Source organism: Mustela nigripes, chromosome 10 (genome assembly GCF_022355385.1).
Source record: "Mustela nigripes isolate SB6536 chromosome 10, MUSNIG.SB6536, whole genome shotgun sequence".
Lineage (NCBI taxonomy): Eukaryota > Metazoa > Chordata > Mammalia > Carnivora > Mustelidae > Mustela > Mustela nigripes.
The window spans coordinates 10,398,197-10,417,976 of record NC_081566.1 but is presented as its reverse complement, the minus strand read 5'-3'; the positions used below and the strand labels follow the sequence as shown (position 1 = coordinate 10,417,976).

The following is a 19,780-nucleotide window of genomic DNA, read 5'->3' as shown; positions in this document are numbered from 1 at the left end:
GCCAGCTTGGCAGTCTGAGAACTGTGCCCTCAAGCCCCATGGTGTGACCAATGCCAACTCACTCTTTTCAACAAGATCCTAAGAACCTTGAGGGTAGGAGCTGCGCTTTTATTTTGATCTTTTTATTTGGACCTTTCTTTATAGTAACTTGGACAATGTTGATGACATATGAGCTCTAGGACAGAAGGGGAGAGATCCTGTATTTTTTTTTTTTTTTTACTTTTAGCATGACCAGGAGCTAAGAATACCATCATCACTTTGACAAAAAACAAGACAAAACAAAAACTAAAAACAATAGCCTAGAAGGCAAATTAGTAGACCTTGCAGACAAATAGGAAGTAGGCCCAAAGGTTCTCCCTGAATTCACAGATTGCCAAAAGTTATATATGCTAATGAGGCTTAAGATGCTATCAAGAGATGCTTAATGAGTCAATGATGAGAGTCTCTGTACTTACTAGACATGCGGACAGATCTGTGATGGATGCACGCTCATTATTTAACCCAACTGCAGGACCAGATTAGGAGCAATAAGGTTTCTATCATTTACTGCAGTTTGGTTTTTTTAAAGATTTTATTTGAGAGAGAGAGGGAGAGAGCGCACTGGAGAAAGCAATCATGAGTGGGGGGCAGAGAGAGAAGGAGAAGCAGGCTCTGTGCTCAGCAGGGAGCCTGACTTGGGGCTTGATCCCAGGACCTCAGGATCATGACTTGAGCCACCCAGGTGCCCCAGGAAGTTTCACTTCCTTTGTAAAATTCATTTGGCCTCACAAGTGATGGAAGCAGCCCAAGCGTCCATCGATCAATGAACAGATAAAGAAGACGTGGTCTCTGTATATGGTGGAATATTATTCAGCCCTAAAAGGAATGAAATCTTGCCATTTGCAACCACACAGGCGGAGCTGGAGAGTATAATGCTATGTGAAATAAGTCAAACAGAAAGAGAAAGACCATACAATTTCATGCATCTGTGGAATTTAAGAAACAAAACAAACTTGGAAAGAAAAAAGGAGACAAACCAAGAGACAAACTCTTAACTCTAGAGAACACCCTGATGGTTGCCAGAGCGGGGTGGGGGTAGGGGGATGGGGGACACACCTGTCGTGATGAGGACCAGGTGCTGTGTGGAAGTGCGGAGTCACACAGTGTACACCTGAAACCAACAGAACCCTGTATGTTCACTAGAAAAAAAATTCCATTGGCCTCAGCCATTATTAGTCACCGATGCTTAGCCATTTCTATAGTCCAGTCACGTTCCACAGAGCCACAACAGCCGTGGAGGACAGCTTTACTGAGGCAGGGATGAGGGAACATCTCAATTATGTGGCATTATAACTATTTACACATCTGCTGGGTAAACATGAGCTCACTGTTCTGTGTAGAAATTTAGCCCTTCTCAAGAGCAGACCATCCTCAGGTTTGCGAGCACGCCTTAATTCCAAGGTCAGCGATCTCCATGGGCATCCAAAAGGGGGTCAGGCACCGATGGATGGCAGAGATGGTGGCAAGAGTCATGTCGCCATGGTGACCGAGAGCCCCTCCCACTCCCCACTCACTCCTGTCCTCCGTGGATTTTTATTTCCCCCTCCATAGGATTTTTAAAGAATTCTCAAAAAGAGAGGAAATGGACGTTACAAAGGGTGTCCTTGACCTGATGGAGTCCTACTCTTGCCCGGTGCTTTCTCTCAGATCTTTGCCATGGCCTTCCTGCTACACCGTTCCCCACTTTCTGTGTCACCTTAGCAATACACCAACCCTTTAAGAATGTCCCCACGCTCTTCCACGAGTTGTGGTGCTTGTTTCAAGTAGGGAACGTACAGGACGACATGCCTATGTGGCGTTTTGATGGCGCCTCTTTCCAGAGCTCAGCCCGTGACTTCCCTTCGGGGTTGACATTAGAAGTGTGTATACTCTGGGTTTTGAGAATCTGCAAGTGTGCTTAGAATTTTATCAAAAGAAATGTGTTTAGCAAGAAATGGCAGGGAAGCCTCTGGAAGGGATTCGCCATCTTTCTTGACCAACCTCTCTAAGCAAAACCCTGAGATGACAGAGCAGTGTGGGTCCTGAGTGAATTAGGGACTTTTATTCTCCAGCCCAGGAAACCCAGGTGAGTCCCTCCTATGCCACATTCCTTGGAAAGACTAGAAAGAGGTCGAATGACATTAGTGAAAGGGTCTGGGCTTAATGCTAACACTGGGTTATAATCATGACCATCTCTAGCCTTCAGAGTTCAGTTTAGCCAGTTTCATGCTTTAGCCAGTTTCATGTTCTCTCTCAGAAGAAACACAGGAAATGCAAATCCGAGCCCTGAGCAGTGATGTCATTTGCATTCCCTTGACTGTGTTCTGATCTCATGCACACAAAAGGCAGGGAAGTCTACTCTCGCTCTGGCCAACTGGACCACAGGACGGCCTCCCAAGAGAGCAGACAGAAGCTGGCTCATTATTCGAGAATATCACTCCGTTAGAAAGGATTCAGCCAGTCCTTGGGAGGGTGGATGAGAAGATCAGATGTGTCCCCTCCCGTGATATCGAGTTCCCATCACTCCCTGGGAGCGTGGGTTTGCCCTCAAGTCACCAGTGTGGAGCTCCAAACAGGATTCTGACGGTTACGGTCAGCACAAGTCATTCACTGCCTCTCCTGCCATCCCTGCCGCCTGGTTCCTGACCATTGGCCATCCCAAGACTCAGCGCGGGGACAATGAAGATGGCCACAGGGGGAAAGGGGCAGCACCAGTGCCACAAAATCCATGATTTGCCAAGATGGGGGACGTGGGCACATGCTCGATCAGGTGCAGACAGGCATGACCGTGGCTCCAATCCATTTGTTATTTCATTGACCGACCGTCTAGGAAGCCTCCTCCTCATCACGTAAAGGGTGACGGTGAAGGCGATTTGGCGGTTTGGGATCTGGAGCCGGACAGAGTGAGGACGATGCTGGGAAATTGTCTAGATGCCTCCTGGCAGGTGGACTCTGGCCCTCCCACTGCCCATAGCTCCTTGAGCAAGTGTGGACTCTGTCCTCTCCTGCACTCAGTCCATCCCAGCAGCTCGGCCTGGAATGCTGTTTGCTTTGATCCTACGGAAATTCTTTCACATCCAACTCCATTCACTAACCCACTAGTCATCTACCTGCTCCCCCCAAAAATACATAAATAAAGGAAAGGAAACGTCTGACTGTTCTAGCAACTCCCAGGGACTTCATGTCCATGGAAATCACCTGCCTTTCCTACTCTTCTTTTTTATTGTAGTCAAATACACACAACATGAAATTTACTATTTTAGTCCTTTTAAGTATCCAGTGGAGCTGAATACTGTTCCCACGCCTGGACGTACCACCGTCTGCTTTCCGTTCACCTCCTAATGACACCTGGAGAGTTTGCACCTGTGGGTTATTGCGCAGAATGCCGCTGGGAACAAGTATCTGTTCAAGTAGCTGCTTTCGATGCTTCTGAGTGTATACCGAGGAGTGGAATCACGCCATAATACAGCAATTCTCGTTTTAACGTGCAGAGGAACTGCCAATGGTCTTCAGCGTGGTTGCAAAGTTCACAATCCCACCAGCTGTGCATGAGGCTGCCGATCTCGCCGCATCGTTGCCAACGTCTATTTCTGCTTCTTGAATCACAGCCCTCCCCACGCATGTGAGGTGGCATTTCACGGTGGTTTTGTTTGCATTTCTCCGGTGGCGAAGCGTGCAGAATGTCTTTTTGGGTGCTTGTTAGCCATCTGTGTGTCTTCTCTGCAAAATCGTCTGTGCGGGTCCTCTGCCTATTTGCGAAGCCGAATTATCTTTTTGCTGTTGTTGTTGAATGGGAGGAGTTCGTTATATATTCTGGGCAGGAATCCTGTACTAGCAATAGGATCTGCAAAGACTTGCTCCCATTCTGTGGGGTTTCAATTGCTGGACAGTGTCCTTCAATGGCCAGAGTTTTTGAGCAATACTCCAACAATTCTTAGATTTTAGCTCACATTTTGTGGTCCTAAGGGTTCAAAAACCTTCCAGTGTTGCTTTTCCTGTGACAGGCCTGCCAATAAGAGTGACCAGACATTGCCTGTGAGATTTTGTGACGATCCTTGTCCAATATGGTTCTTGTTACTCGCAGACCACTACCCGGGAACCAGCCAGGGAGAACTTGAAAGACTGTTGTGAAACGCATGTGGTGGACTGCCTGGGGATAAACTTCTTTTGAAATCACATAAAACCAACTTTCAGGAGATGACGGGGGCAACTCTGCTAGGATGCCTTCCAGGTATCAAATGTGGCTTAAAGAAACGTGACCCCACAGTCCTCACAAAATGTACCAACGGGGTTGGCTCTTGGCACCAGAAGCAGGGCACAGTAATTGGGAGGAATTAAAAGGAGATTAAGTTTGAGAATGGTTTCCATTACTGGTGCATGTCTGAAAAAAAGATGTTACACTGAGGCCACAATGCAAACGTTTAATAATTTGAGAGAGTCTGTGAAATTTTAACGGGGAATGACATGAAAAAATTGCGCATTTCTTGAAAAATAATGAACGAAGCTGATTTAAGGTTTCCAGTGATAATTATTTTGTTTGAAAAGAAAGGCCATTATGGCACAACCGTTTTATCTTTTAGGTGGATACATCTAATGGCAAATGGTCTTCCTTTCTTAAACAGGGGGTTAACATGGTTTGATTTCAGAACCAAATCACGGATATCCTGTAAGATCCTTAACGGAGCAGCTTCTCAAATCTCGCCAGAGACAAGAAGCTTGCAAATTAGGAGTTCACCCCATCTTCCCGTGCCCTCTTCTTTGCATCTCTCCCTTTCATAGGAAAATATCAAAAATCTCATCAAAGATTTCAAAAGTGCTCTGAAGGTTGTGATTTGAATTTCCCTGCTGGCTAATGATGATGAACACTTTTTCATGTGCTGTCAGCAATGCGTAGGTCTCCTTGGGAGAAGCCTGTGTTCCTGTCTTTGGCCCATTTTCTGACTTGTTTTTTGGGTGCTGAGCTTGAGGGACATAAGGAGTGGCATGGAGGACATTAGGAGAAGGAAGGGGAGAAGGAAGGCGGGGAGGGGCACTCAGAGGAGGACCCGCGCGGGACTGTGGACTCCAGGAAACTGAGGGTCCTAGAGGGGAGGGGAGTGGGGGGCGGGTTAGCCTGGTGATGGGTATTAAGGGGGGGGCACGGATAGCATGGAGCTCTGGGTGTTATATGCAATGAATCTTGGAACACGACATCAAAAACTAATGATGTCCTGTATGGTGACTAACATCAAAAAAAGTGCGCTGGAAGGTTCTCTGTGAGTCACGTACCACAGAGGACGCCTGCTTGTTGAAAAACTCCATTAGATGGGCAGAGATCACTTCTTTTCTTTCTACACGTCTAGGGCCCAACACAGTATCCAGCATAGAGCTGCCTTTCTATAAATATTTAAATAAATATCAGATGAACTCCTCCCCATCAAAAGAGGTCTCCTCACCGAGTTTCCCAACTCCAAAGCACTACCTTTGCTTTTTCCTTGTAGGAGCCATGGTCAAAATCGAACCAAGACCACTGCCACTGCCATGGATGGAGTGAGTGCCCAGGGAAAGGATCACCATCTCCCCCACAGGACGCCAGGGCGACTCCTCCAGCCTCCCAGAGCACGCCCGAGGGTACACGAGGGCCTATAGCTCACTGCCTTTGAGGACAGATCGCAGACAGACACTTTTACTCAGGTACAACATTTCCCAAAAAGGAACAGCCAGAACCACCTAGATGCCCTCAGCTTCAACAAGACTCTGGCCCTCTCCATTCTGGCCCGTCTGTCACCTGCATCCGTGCCACCACTCATGGCTTTTCTGAGGTTGATTCTGCACAAAACCAATGTCTCCAGAGTGGGAATGTGTGGTTTTGGCAGCGTGTATGGGGGAGAAGGGCTGGTAAAACCAAGTCGCAGAGTCAAGGTCAATGCCTCTGGCTTTTAGAACAGCACCCAGGGATCGCCGGCCTGAAGCTAAGCGTCAGCAGAGCAGACGGCTGCCCATGTGCCAATGCTGAGGGCCATGCTCTGAGGCCCGGGGCTGCCCCATCCCTGTTCCTTTACACTAACACCGGGAAATATCACTCAGACAAATCAGCTTGTTGCGAGGCAGTTTGCCCAAGCAGCATGCATGAAGGACCGAGGGCAGAGGTGGGCCCTCTGCGTGCCCGGGGCTCACAGACCGTGCGACACACCCCCTGGCTCTGCGAGTCTGATTCCAGGCTCCGGTTTCCCCACACAAGTCTCCATTGATGCCCCTTAGCCTGTTCCTGCCCAGTTTACATGGTTCTGGAGTTTTTTGTTGTTTAAAACAAAGTATTATTAAGACTTGAAACAGCGAGATGGGAAGAATGGGACGGACCTTCACACTCGGTCTCCATGGTCCCAGCATGTGGGATACGCACAGCGCACAGGGCTCCCACCTGCAGACGTGCTGTTCCCTCGGCTGGAGACACGTGTGCAGAAACACGCTTGTCACGGTTACGGTGCACACAGACCTCCTAACGAGGCTCAAACACACTCCTGTTTCTCCCCAGAGGAGTATGAGCTGCGGTTGTCAAAATCTGCAAGATTTACATCTGCAGAGACTGACCTAACAAAAATGCTGTGATCGATCTTATGTTAAACAAACAACTATTTCATTAGGAGAATGGGCAGCTCTCTCTGCGGAGTTTGAGAAATATTGGGGCTCTCAAGAACCAGCTTAAATAATATGAAATTGCTGGTATTAGCCATTTTTGAACTTTGAAATGTATTTACCTCGGTGTTCTACACAAAGGTACTGGAATTTTAGAAACAGGTCTTTTAAATTTTGGTGGCACTTTGTTCAAAACAAGTTGTAAGTCTGTCATCAGGTGCTCAGCAAATGAAATATAAAAACCTTAGCCTCAAGGTAAACCATAAGAGACTCTTAATCCTTGGAAACAAGCTGAGGGTTGCTGGAGGGGCTGGGTGGGGGGCTGGGGTCACTGGGAGACGGACATTAAGGAGGCCATGTGAGAATGAGCCCTGGACGTTCTCTGTAACTGAAGAATCACTGGCCTCGACCTCTGAAATGAGTAATACACTATGTGTTAATCAAATTGAATTTAAATAAAAAATTTTAAAAAATAAATTCCTTTAAATAAAATTAAGAAACCCTCAGCCTCAGAAGCCTGTAATGAATTGCAATTATTAAACGGAAGGAAACTTTTGAACAGGCAGGACCCTGAACGCTTCCCTGCTAGAGCAAGGACTGAACTACGTGAATATTGGGCTGTAAGAAATGGCACAGATTGAAACATAGAGTTTCAGATGTTCACACACATGTGCACACACAGACATAAACATGTAGGTAAGCGAAGAAGCAAAACACTGTAGCCCTAAGATAATACTAGAAAAATATATAGTCTTAAGAAAGACACTATCGTGGTAAACCTGGGTGGCTCAGTCGCTAAGCGTCTGCCTTCAGCTCAGCTCATGATCCCAGGGTCCTGGAATCGAGCCCCGCACCTGGCTCCCTGCTCAGTAGGAAGCCTGCTCACTCTCTCACTGTGTCTCTCTCTGTCACATAAATAAACAGAATCATAAAAAAATAAAAATAAAAAGACAGCATTGGGGCATCTGGATGTCTCAATCGGTTGAGTGTCTAGCTCTTGATTTTGACTCAGGTCACGATCTCAGGGTTGTGAGATTGAGCCCCACTTCAGGCTCTCTCTTGGGCATGGAGCCTGCTTGAGATTCTCTCCCTCCCTCTCTCCCCACCTCGTGTAGGTGCTTTCTTTCTCAGTCTCTCAAAAAAAAAAAAAAAATGCACAAAGGTGGATTGTGAATAACTATTCTGCTTTGCTTTATTTGAATGTTCTGAAAAATGATATAAAGAGATTTAAATTTCTTTACTTTGGTGCACATGGATTTTTTTTTTTTTTGGTCAGAAAATATTTTAGTTTTAAGGTAATCTTAAATATAACTATTTTATAAGTCCACTAACAGAAACGTATTTGTCAGAAAATATTTCAGAAAGTTAATAATATCAACTAACGCTTTTACTCTGAGAAGTGTCCCAGTTTGGACAGTAATTATAGGGTCCCTTGCTGATAATTTAGAACACAGAAATGTGTAATAGAATACAGAAAAGGATCAAAAACAACAACAGGGTAATCTAGGTACCTAAGAAGAACTTCTTATCGAGTATAATGAAACACTGTGAAGAAGACATTTTCATAAATCTCATTCAGAACATCACTGAGCTTTTCAGAGTAAAGAACTGTCAGGCTAAAAGAAAGAAATGAAGTTGGGAATTTGCCAGAACTGAGGAGAACATGGAAGTTTGCTATGACACTGAAGGTATTTGCCAAACCAGGTAATACTCAGCTTAGTTTAATATGGCTTCAAAGGGCATGCAAAACTGAAGACATAGCCGAGAGCCTGCCCAATGTGAGGATTGTAAAAGGAAGACCCCGTTGGGGAACACCTGCTCCCCTCACTATATAAGCTGTGTCTGTCTTAAAGTAGGGCTCTAAGTAGAAAAGAAATTGTCCTGAGAACTTGGAACCACAGGCTGGGTTCACACAAGTTGGCAGTTTGAATTCTTGGTATCGGGGGGTCCAAAATAGTTCAAGCTGGGAATATAACAGAGAGTGTCCTCAGCTGGTGGTGATCCCAGGCACCAAGAAGAAGTAAACACAAATGCTAAAGTAATCCATCTTTACCCTCAGCCTTGAAGAATTCTCACAAAAAAAAAAAAAAAAAAAAGTGAATGCAAATGAATCACCCCAGGGCAGAAACACACAGAGACAAATAAGGCACCATGAGAAAGACCCAGCAGAAACAAGAGATGGCTGAGCAAGACATTCGAACACAGATGACAAGTGAACAACAAAAAGTTGATTAACATGCTTCAGGAAGTGAAGATGTTTAAAGAAACAAAATAAGCAAGAAATTCATCGGAAATGACCAATTTCTGCTTCTGGCCGTGCTGGGGGAAAAGAAAGAAAACAACGGAACTAGATCTACCCTCCAGCCTTAAACAACCAGGAAACCAGACAAAATATGAGCACGAAAATGGGCTTGGGATACTAGGCAAGAACAGCAGAGAAAAGTCATCTCTGAGAGGAGAACGAACATGGGAAGCCTCGCGAACACCCCAGCTCACCACCCAGACAGGCCACACGACCGAGAAGGACGCCCTGACGGAGCCAGGCAGTCACGCTACTGAGACAGGGAGACGAAATTCAGAATTTGGGGAGGCCAAGGCAGCCACAGTCTGCAGGCAAAATAAAAGAAAAAGGAGAGAGCTGGAGAGAGAGAGAGACAGAGAAAGCATGCATTCCATGTCTGTTCAAGCAGACAGAACAGGAAGATCTGCTAATATGTGGGGTTTGGGACGGAACTCAAACGGCAAATAGAATAAAAACTAGAAACTAGGTTGACCTCGTGATAGTGAAAACAATTGTCATTAGAAAAACTTGAGGATACAGACAAAGCAGTTCCTAGTGGGCAATGTACAGCATTAAGGGCTTATAGTACAGAGCAAGAAAGAGAGAAAATTAAGCCAAGTAGCCATCTTAAGATGGAGATAAAAATAGAATGGCAAAGCACACCAAAAGAAAGCAGAAGGAAGGAGACAGTGAGGCACAAAAAGGCATCGGAGGGAAGACGGCACGCCATAAAGAACTCACAGAGCCCGACGGGGCTGCGGCCATGTGGTATCGGCATGGGGGGAGGGCCCAGAGACAGACCCCCCCTGCATTTATGGACACCTGGTATACGACCAAAGGAGCCTTGCAGATCTGTGGGAATTTGACAAATTCGGCAAAATAGTAGGAGCCAGAGTTTACAAAGAATTCCTGCAAACTGATGAACACGAAGAAAAGCAGCTCCACAGAAAACCGAGCAAAAGATGTGACCGAGAGGACAGGGACAGAGAGCACTGAGCAACAGGCATGAGAAGATACTCAACCGTAAGGAATTAAAATTACTCTGATAGGGCATTACTCTGCTAGGACACCCACTCGACGGCCACACGCTTTTCAGTCAGACAACGCAAGCGTTGATGAGGTTGGGAAGAGTGGGAACCCTCCCCCGGGGACCAGACCGTCCTTAGACAGGACCGTTCTAACCTGAGCTGAGACGTGGCCCCATCACAGAGCCGGAGAAGGCCTCGTGAGGGGCAGCCTCAAGTGCAGAGGCGGCAGTGGGGCACAGGCACCAAACTTCGCTTGTTTGTGATTCTGTCCCTTACTGGCTCCACAAGCAGGGCTAAGTCAAGTGTGGCCGCAGAGCTTTCTTCTGGCTTCCACAGGCCCCAGACTGCTGTGACAAAGGACACTTCGAACGAACTCCCTTTGGCCGATTTCCAATGGTGGCCCCATGGGGTTGAGGTGAAAATTAAAAAAGCAATTGCGTTGGCTCCACTGTGGGGTCTTTCAAGTTGTCGGTCTAGTGAGTAAAATCGTCGTATGAGAAATGCCTTTGGGGGTTCTAGGTGGGACAGTCGTGACTGGGAGCCGGTGTCTTCCCGGCCAGCGCCCACCATGTAAGGAATTGAGTCTCAGGACCTTATGCTTGGGAGCCTCTGGCTCGACTCGCCTTCTACTCAAATCTATCCGGCAAGGAGGCTTGGTGGGGCGGGGGGTTCTGCTCCACGTGCTCAAACCTTGAGAGAAGAGATTGAAATGCACTAGACACCGCTTTCTCGTGGTGGATTCCCGGGGCTGCCATGGGCTCAGCCACATCTGTTTCCTCTGGATTCTGCAGAGACGCTCCCAGCCCTCTGTCTGGACTCGGGCTGTGGCATGCGGAGAGATGTTTGACCTCCGTCTCTAATGGGTTCCTACATGTTCGCATCTACTCTTTGCTCCCGGGAGGAGTGAGACAGAGGACAGTGGGTTTAACATGGGGATGGCCCGAGACAAAAGTCCAGTCCCCCTGGGTAGTGAATGCAGGGAACATACCCTCAGCGCATCGGGGATGCGGGTTGTGTTCATGAGAACCCAAGGATTACAAGGCTGGCAGGGAGTCGTAGCTCACTGGTACCACGAGGACACACAGCTGAGCTCTGAGGTCACAGTCAAGTTCTGCGCCTGAGCTCCTCATGGGTTGGGGTCTATAGAGGACTCCCAAAGGCCTGATAATGACCCTGAAAGAGACCTGAGAGATGGTGGTCACATTCTCACAGCGGTTCACGGAGCACCAGATGCCTTCCTCTGTGCTACTCCCAACAAGCCAGAACCTTCTCCTCCTTGTCCAGATGGAGCCTGAGCATCCTTAAGTCACAGAGGCAGCCGGGGCAGAGCGCGGCCTGAGCCCAGGTCCGTCTGGTCTAACTCTGTGCCCTGGGGAATGGTGCGGTGAATGGAAGGGCGAGTTTTGAGCCCCAGTACCTGGGTTCTAATCCTGGCTTCCCAGTTACTGTACCTGTGACAGCTGGTGATTTGCTAGGCCTTTCTGTGTCTTGCCATCTTCGTCTCTAGAAAGGGAAGGACAACAGCCCCTACCTCCAGGGTTCATGTGAAGGTGAAATGAGCACATCGGCACCATGTAGATGGGACGTGTGCTCAGCAAATACAGAAAGTGGTGGCTCTGCTGCCCATTGCTGCTGCACAACACCCGTGGCTCCGAGCCCGGTGACACGGTCCTTACATGGGTCCTTGAACAGAAGACTTAATGACGAGACGGTGATTTGGACTCCCTCCAGAAGGCTTTCAGGGGAAAAATCACATCGTTCTTGGCATTTACAAATTATAGGCTCAAATAAATGACTCTGGTGAGGTGAGCCTTTGGCTTTTGGAAAGGTCAAATTGTATGGTTTTTATTTTTTATTCATTTTTTTAAAGATTTATTTACTTGAGAGCGAGCGAGTGAGCAAGCACAGGGGAGGGGCAGAGAGAATCTCAAGCAGGCTCTGTGCTGAGCGCCGACCCCGACGCGGGGCTCGATCTCACAACCATGAGATCACGACTTCAGCCAAAACCGAGACTCAGATGTTCAACGGATTGTACCATCCAGGTGCCCCCAAGTGTACGGTTTTTAAAGATGGCTGTTCTCCTTTTGCAAAGGAAATTGTCAAGAAGAGTCTCATTATTCTAGTAAGAAATTGAGTGGGGAGGTTTGCTTTTTCAGAATTTTTTTTAAAGATTTTATTTATTGATTTGACAGACAGAGATCACAAGTAGGCAGAGAGGCAGGCAGAGAGAGAGGGGGAAACAGGCTGATGCGGAGCTTGCTCCTAGGGCCCTGGAATCATGACCTGAGCCAAAGGCAGAGGCTTTAACCCACTGAGCCACCCAGGCGCCCTGTGCTTTTTCAGAATTTGATTGTCAAGGGCTCTGGGCTGTGGGTCTGTCCATTCCTTACGGTGATAGAGAGTCAATGAACCAGAAATGGGAAGGGCCCACAGGCACTTTCCTGGGCTTTATATAAGAGGGAATGTCCTCTCAGCCACCATAGGAAGTTGATCCTGATGAACGATAAAGCCCCATCCAGGCTGTGAGGCAGGCCACCAAAAGTTGAAGGCAGACGTCTGATTTACACCTCCTGCTGAAAAAGGAGCGTTCCTCTATAGACTCTACCCAAAACCTCTTAGAAGTAAGTAATGCATCCAATAAAGCTGCAGGATATAAAATAAACCTACAGAAATTGGTTGTATTTCTATACACTGAGAATGAAGTAAGAGAAAGAGAGTTTAAGAAAAAAAATTCCATTTACACCTGCTCCAAAAGAATCAAATACCTTTTGATTGCTACAAAGGTCTATACTCTGAAAACGATAAAATACTGATAAAAGAAATTGAAGGTGACACAAATGGAAAGACATTCCATGCTCATGGGTTAGAGGAATCAAAATTATGAACATGTCCAAACTAGCCAAAGCAATTTATAGATTCAGTGCCATCCCTATCAAAATACCAACGGCATTTTTCACCGAACCACAACAAATAATCCTAAAATTTTTATGGACCCACAGAAGATTCTAGGTGAAGCCACCTTGATAAGGAAGACTAAAGCTGGAGGCGTCAGAATCTCAGATTTCAAGCTATACTACAAAGCAGGAGTCATCAAAGCAGTAGGGAACAGGCACAAAAACAGACACACAGATCAGTGGAACAGAACAGACAGTCCAGAAGTCAACCCAGGATTGTAAGTTCAATTAATCTACTACAAAGGTGGCAAGAATATACAACAGGGAAAAGACGGTCTCTTCAACAAATGGTGTTGGGAACACTGGACAGCTATTTGCAAAAGAATGAAACTGGATCACATTCTTACACCGTGCACAAATAAAAACCCAAAATGGATTAAAGACCTAAATGTGCGACCCAAAACCATAAAACTTCTAGAAGAAAACAGAGGCTGTGATCTTTTTTATAACAGCCATAGAAACATTCTTCTAGGTATGTCTCTTCAAGCAAAGAAAACAATAGCAAAAACAAACTGTTGGGACTGTACCAAAATAAAAAGCTTTGCACAGCAAGGGAAACCATCAACAAAATGGAAGACAACCTGCTGAACAGGAGGAGATATTTGCAAATGACATATCCAATGAGGAGTTAATATCCAAAATACATAAAGGACTTAGACAATTCAACATGAAAAAAAAAAATCCCAATAATGTGATCAAAAATAGGCAGAGGACCAGAACAGACATACAGATGGCCAACAGACATGTGAAAAGATGCTCAACATCACTCATTATCAGGAAATGCATATCAAAACCACAATGAGATGCCACCTTCTTCCTGCCAGAATGGCTAGAATCGAGACAAGAAATCACAAGTGTTGGCAGGGATGCAGAGAAAGGGAAAGCCCCGTGCCCTGTTGGTAGGAATGTGAACTGGACCAGTCACAGTGGAAAATAGTATGGAGGTTCCTGAGAGTTGAGTTGAGAGAGGAAATACCATATATTCCAGTAATTCCACTACTGGGTATCGACCCAAAGGAGAAAAAATTATTTCAGAAAGATACATGTATCCCTATGTTTATGGTGTCATTATTTACAACAGCCAAGATACAGAAGCAGCCCAAGTGTCCACAGATAGATGAATGGATACAGAAGAGGTCGTGTACACATGCAATGGAATATTACTCAGCCATGAAAAGAAAGAAATCTTGCCATTGGCCACAACATGGATGGACCGAGAGAGCATTATGCTACGGGAAAGAAGTCCAACAGAGAAAGATAAATGCCATAGGATTTCATTTATATGTAGAATCTGAAAAGCCAAAGAACCCACAGCAGAAATGGGCTCACAAATAGAGAGAACATATTGATGATTGCTGGGGTGGGGGATGGGCAAAACGGGGGCAGGGAGCAGAGATACAGTCATGGAATGAATGAGTCATGGAGATGAAAGACACAGCATGGGAACACAGTAGATGGCAGTGAGATAGCGTTGTATGGGGACAGACAGTGGCTACACTTGTGGCAAACCCAGCATAACGTACAGACTTGTCGAATCACTATGCTCCACGCCTGAAACTGACGTAATACTGTGCATCGACGACATTTCCATTAAGAAAGGGGGGGAAGGTTCCAATCAGGTTGATTTACTGCAAATTAGTGCAAAAATAAGGAACCTGGAAATTAAAGACTATCAGTATCTTGATGTGCTCATGTGATAGGAGAGATCAGTATGTAAACAAATAATCAAAATATAACATCAGTGCCTATAATGAAATACCTTCAGAATGCCATAGGGGATTTTAGGAGGGAAACAACTTTCCTGGAGCAAAGAGGCAGGAGGAAGGAAAGGAGATCCGACCAGGCTTCAAAAAGGAGACAATATTGGAGCTTTGACGAATAAGCAGGAAGGGCTGTAAGGATTTTTAATATTAAAAAATTGATTAATGTAATTTACCATATTAAAGGATTAAAGACAGAAAACCACATGATCATCTCATTAGATGCAGAAATGGATTAGACAAAAATTCAACAACCAATTTTCCAAAATCTCTTGGAAATCCATCAACAGGAGAACCAATACTCTGTGATATCCTCCGACAGCAGAAAAATCATGCGTCAAAGAAAATTAATAAGCTATAGCTCCACACATCAATATGGATGTCAGAAATGAAATATTGGTAGAAAAAAGGAAGTTCGAGAAGAACCAAGGAGACAGTATGATTCCATTTATGTAAAGTTCAAAATCAAACAGAACCAAACAGTATATATTGCGTTGGACGCAAATTTAGGTGGTAAAAGCGTAAGGCAAGTGAGGGGACAATACACACAAAATTCAGCATGGCGGTCACCTCCGGGAAAGGCGGGAGGGCGATGGGGTCCCGGAATAACACACGGACCTTCTAAATATTCTATTTCCTAACCTGGGCGGTGGGCCCCCGGGTGTCTGATTTGTTGGTCTGTAGACTGGGGTGATGTGTTTCTACATCTGTGTGTATGGCAGATTTCACAATGAAAACTTGTAGGAGAAATAGTTAGAAAGTCAGTAACTGAAGAAGAAGATCCAGGACTGTATGGAATTACAGCACGTTCTTGGGAACCAGTCACTGGAAGAATGAACGAATGAACGAACAAGGACATGTGTAGGCAGAAAAAGTAGTGTGTACACAGCCTTGAGGCCAAGAGACAGCGTGGGGGTTCGGGAGTCTGGAGGCAGTTTCCATGGTTGGAAAGGTGGGTGTGGTCCAAAGGACGAAAAGCTTCATGGACCATAAAAGGGTTTGAACTCTGGGCGCCTGGGTGGCTCAGTCATTAAGCTTCTGCCTTCAGCTCAGGTTATGATCCCGGGGTCCTGGGATCAAGCCCCACATCACGTTCCCTGCTCAGCAGGAAGCTGCTTCTCCCTCTCCCACTGTTTGTGTTCCCCCTCTATCTGTCTCTCTGTCAAAGAGGGATAAATAAAATCTTAAAAAAAAAAAAAAAAGGTCTGAACTCCACCCTGCAGCTGCCAAGAAGCCACTGTAGGATTTGCAGAAGTGGGTGACATCAGCAGGTGCCTGGAGGGCTGTGACACTGCCTTCGCCAGAGAGCATCCTCAGATGGAAGCAGCATATGGCCCTTGCCCCGAGTGAAGGGTAGTGAACTTTGTTCCCAAAACGGCTGCAAGTGCTCTCTACACTCTCGAAAACACCTATAGAGTTTGGTCCTCAGTGCCGGGGGGTGGGGGGGGGGGTCCATGCGCAGAGACGGCCAGGTGCCCAGGGGCGGGAAGCCAGACGCAGTGGGAAGGGCCTGACGCGGGCTTCAAGGGCACACACATGTATAACCCTTGGAAAAAACCAGCACTTTGACACAGAACTTGGAAATGTATGCTTACAAACCCCAAACCGAGAACCACCACGGCTACCCCTCCCCACTACAATTTGTCCCGATCTCGCTGCTAGGGAGCCGGATAAGAGAAAATCCAAACAAAAATGAAGAGCCACGCCGGGTGCCCCCCCACAAGAGGGCTGAGTACGGTCAGGTCTCCTAACGTCGACTCTCCTTCCAATTATTAACAGATTTACTCTGACCTCTGATTTTCTCTGGTTCTCTCTTTGGTAGACCCAAATGAAACTCAGCTCTGTGTTAGTTAAAGAATTACTGGTACATTAGACGATCTGATACAACTTAACTGCTCCGCGAATGTAACTATGTGAAAATTGTTCAATTACACATGAGCTAAATTATCACCTCATTTGCATGGACAAAAAAAAAATCTATTAATGCTCGGTTGAGCCTGAACCAGTTGTGAAACAGGTGAGAATTTATGGTCGGATACTCTGATTGAAGCTCCATTAACGTTCAAGACAGTTTCTTAATGAATTAAGCCCCAACTCATTTGTATGCTCTGTCCCTTCTAATGCCTAATTGTGCCTAAATCTGGCCACCCTTGAGCGATCATGGGTGCCCAGGGGCATCTCAGGCACTCTGTGCACTGGCCCCGAACGACCCAGTTTGGCTGTTTTCTTCCAGCAGCAGCACGACTGGAGAGACGATCATTAGTTATCATTAAAGGTAACAATTAGCAGCGGACTCCGAGTCCTGCAGTAGATCATGATTTGTGTCAGGCAGGATCGACATCACTGCGGCCGAGGCCAGCGTGCCACCAGTGGCTCAGGGGTTGGAGGACGGGCTGTGGGACACTTGACAAAGCTGGCGTGTGCGGGAGCGAGAGCGCGGTGTAGACGAGCCCAGGGCTTTCAGAGTCCCCCCGTCTGCCCAGACAGCCTTCGCTCCAGCCCTTCTGATTCCTTCCGCCTTACTCGGGCCCTTCTTCCCCAGTGGGGGGTGAGCACTGAGCGCTCACACGTTATGACATGTGGGACCAGCTAAGTGAGCCTCGGCGTCTCCGCTAGAGCATGACTTGTCCCAGAGGGGAGAGCATCTGTGCTGTTTGCTGCATCCCTGGGGCCCTGCATATTGCGGAGGTCCGATAAATATTTTTGAATGAGGGAAGGAATGCATGGGTAGAAGGACTCACGGATACTCTGCTGAATATGTTCCAAACTGTTTCTTACGCACTTGGTAGCCTCTGCCCAGCTGAGAACAGAAGCAGTCCCGGAAAACCGCTAGCCAGGGCCTTTGGGTCAGAATCCACCTTCCTGGGCAGAGCAGAGCTGAGCCCCGTGACGAATGGAGGTCAAGTCTGTGTATCCCTTGGGCTCGGAAGTGTAGGGTGAAATGTGCATCATCAAGCTTCCTCTTGGAAATCTCTTTGGAAGAAAACTCTTCCCTTGGGGGACCCAACACGGTCAAGTTTCATTCCAGTGTTGGGACCCATCATGGTTCCAACGAAAGCAGCGAAAGGACTTGCCTTCTATTTAAGGTGAGGACCATCTCACCTGAAAAGTCTCGGTCTTTAAAGATTTGAATCCCACCCTGGGCAGGGGGATGTTCAGATACAACCGAGGGCACAGCTGTCTCTGACCCCCAATGCCTACTCACCCTCAGGCTCAAGGGACTGGTCGAGGGAAGTTGTAGGCAGAGACGTTCCAGTGCTTAAGCCATTATGTCTTTCTCGGTGCAGAGTCCACAGGGCTGGACTCTCTCAAATCAAGTGTCCATATCTGGCGGCAGTCCTCCCATATGGTCCTGCCCATTGCCCCCCTCCCCCACAGACTCTCGTTGAATCAACTTAGGAGCTTCCCATTTTAACAAAAGATTAATTACGACCCATTTGGTCTTTCAAAACCGAGGAGGACAGGATGATCCCTCGACGGGCCTGTCAGTGGGAGAAAATGTTACACGCACTCTCACCCACGCTGTCTCTCTGTTACACACACATGTGCATATAATGGAACATTATTTGGCCATCAAAAAGTTATGTCCTGTCACTTGTGACAACATGGCTGCCCTTGAGGGTAGAGGTCAGAGAAGGACAAATACTGTAGGATCTTAATTACATGTGGAATTTAGAAACCCGAACTCCTATCCAGAGGACAGATGGCTGGTTGCCAGAGGAGGGCGAGCAGGGGGTTGGGGGGGATGGGCGAAGGGGACCCACACCAGGGCTCACAGCTCAGCATCGGCTGCCCAGCCCGTGTTGCAGACCAGCTCGTACACACCACGGGCATGTGACCACAGAGTTCCTTGCGAGCGACGCCTGAAGAAACATCCCAAATTCTAGCTGATGGATTGACTGCCTTAACGGCCAGCTGTGGAAACCCCCACAGCTGCTCCTATTAGCCGGTGTCGGAGGCAGCTCGTTATCCCGGGCCCTGACAGCCGCTGTCACTCTCCCCCGCAAGCCCCTCCTTCCTTGCCTTTCTCGTCCCCGGCAAAACTTCGAGACGCAGGCTGGGTGATAACCTCTCCGATTCTGACAGGAATCTTTTCACCCAGAAATGCCTCCACGCACCTTCTAGAAATTTCCACCTCCTAGAAACTAGAGAGAGCCAGAAAGTCTGTCTGTCTCGTCGGCTGGCTGTGCCCAGCAGGGGACCTGGTCACCCTGTTCCTGCTGGAGCCCCCCACCCAGTGAGGCAGGTGAGGGGCTGGGGTGGGGGTCCCGGGGGCCCTGCAGCCCGAGAGAGCATCGCGGAACACGCAGCTTCGCCCATCAGTGGGCCGGTGGAAAGGCTCTGCACGCTGTCGGGCCGGAGCACAGAAATTAAGAAATCAAGAAAGACAAAATTAAGAAAGACAGAATCCCTATGACACTTCACAGGGATTGCGGCGGCCGGAATACGAGTCCCACTGAGCGCCATTTAAGGAGGTCAACCCAAGCCCTGTTCTCCAACCTTCTACCTCGGGGCCGGCGTGCGATGCTGAGTGAGGAGGGTTTCACTCAGTCCCACACCCTTAGCTGGTATTTCTTTTCTTTTTTTTTATTTTTAGTAAAGATTTTATTTATTTATTTGACAGAGAGAGAGGTCACAAGTAGGCAGAGAGGCAGGCAGAGAGAGGGGGGAGGAACTGAGCAGAGAGCCCGATGCGGGGCTCGATCCCAGGACCCTGGAAACACGACCTGAGCTGAAGGCAGAGGCTTAACGACTGAATCACGCAGGTGCCCCTGGTATTTCTGACTCGGGGTCGATGGCGTGGGTGCCCTTCCCTCCTCCACCCTCCCCCTCCCACTTTGCCCACTGCCACGAGGCTCCGGGAGTCCGCCTGCCCCCTGCCCCCGCCCCGTGGCCATCCCCGAGACAGGGAGGCGTGGACACCGCCGCCCCTGCCGGGCCCCCCCTTGGAGCTTTGCCTGCGCTTCCCACCGTCTCAGCACATCGGCTCCTGCCGCCAGCCCTGACTGAGCGTGTCCCCGACACCGAGTGAGGACGCAGCGTGGCACGGGGCGGGGGCAGCGAAGCAGGCTGTCACCCGCCAGCTGCGCGAAGTGGCCAAGCGACTCGGCCCTCCTGCCTCCG

The 19,780-nt window shown here is 47.8% G+C and overlaps 2 protein-coding genes across 4 annotated transcripts in view; one reads left to right on the top strand and one right to left on the bottom strand.

Annotated features, from left to right (window-relative positions):
* Window positions 1-5,748, top strand: part of SMYD3 (SET and MYND domain containing 3) — a 769,649-nt gene extending 763,901 nt beyond the window's left edge. Inside the window, exon 13 of one of the 2 annotated variants that reach the window (XM_059412565.1) lies at window positions 5,499-5,748. In XM_059412565.1, the coding sequence (XP_059268548.1) occupies window positions 5,499-5,660 (162 nt within the window). In that variant the 3' untranslated portion in view covers window positions 5,661-5,748. The remainder of the gene's footprint in view (window positions 1-5,498) is intronic. The other variant, XM_059412567.1, reaches the window with a different exon arrangement.
* KIF26B (kinesin family member 26B) overlaps window positions 1-19,780 on the bottom strand; it is a 412,466-nt gene that overhangs the window by 24,682 nt on the left and 368,004 nt on the right. The gene's annotated exons all lie outside the window — the stretch shown is intronic.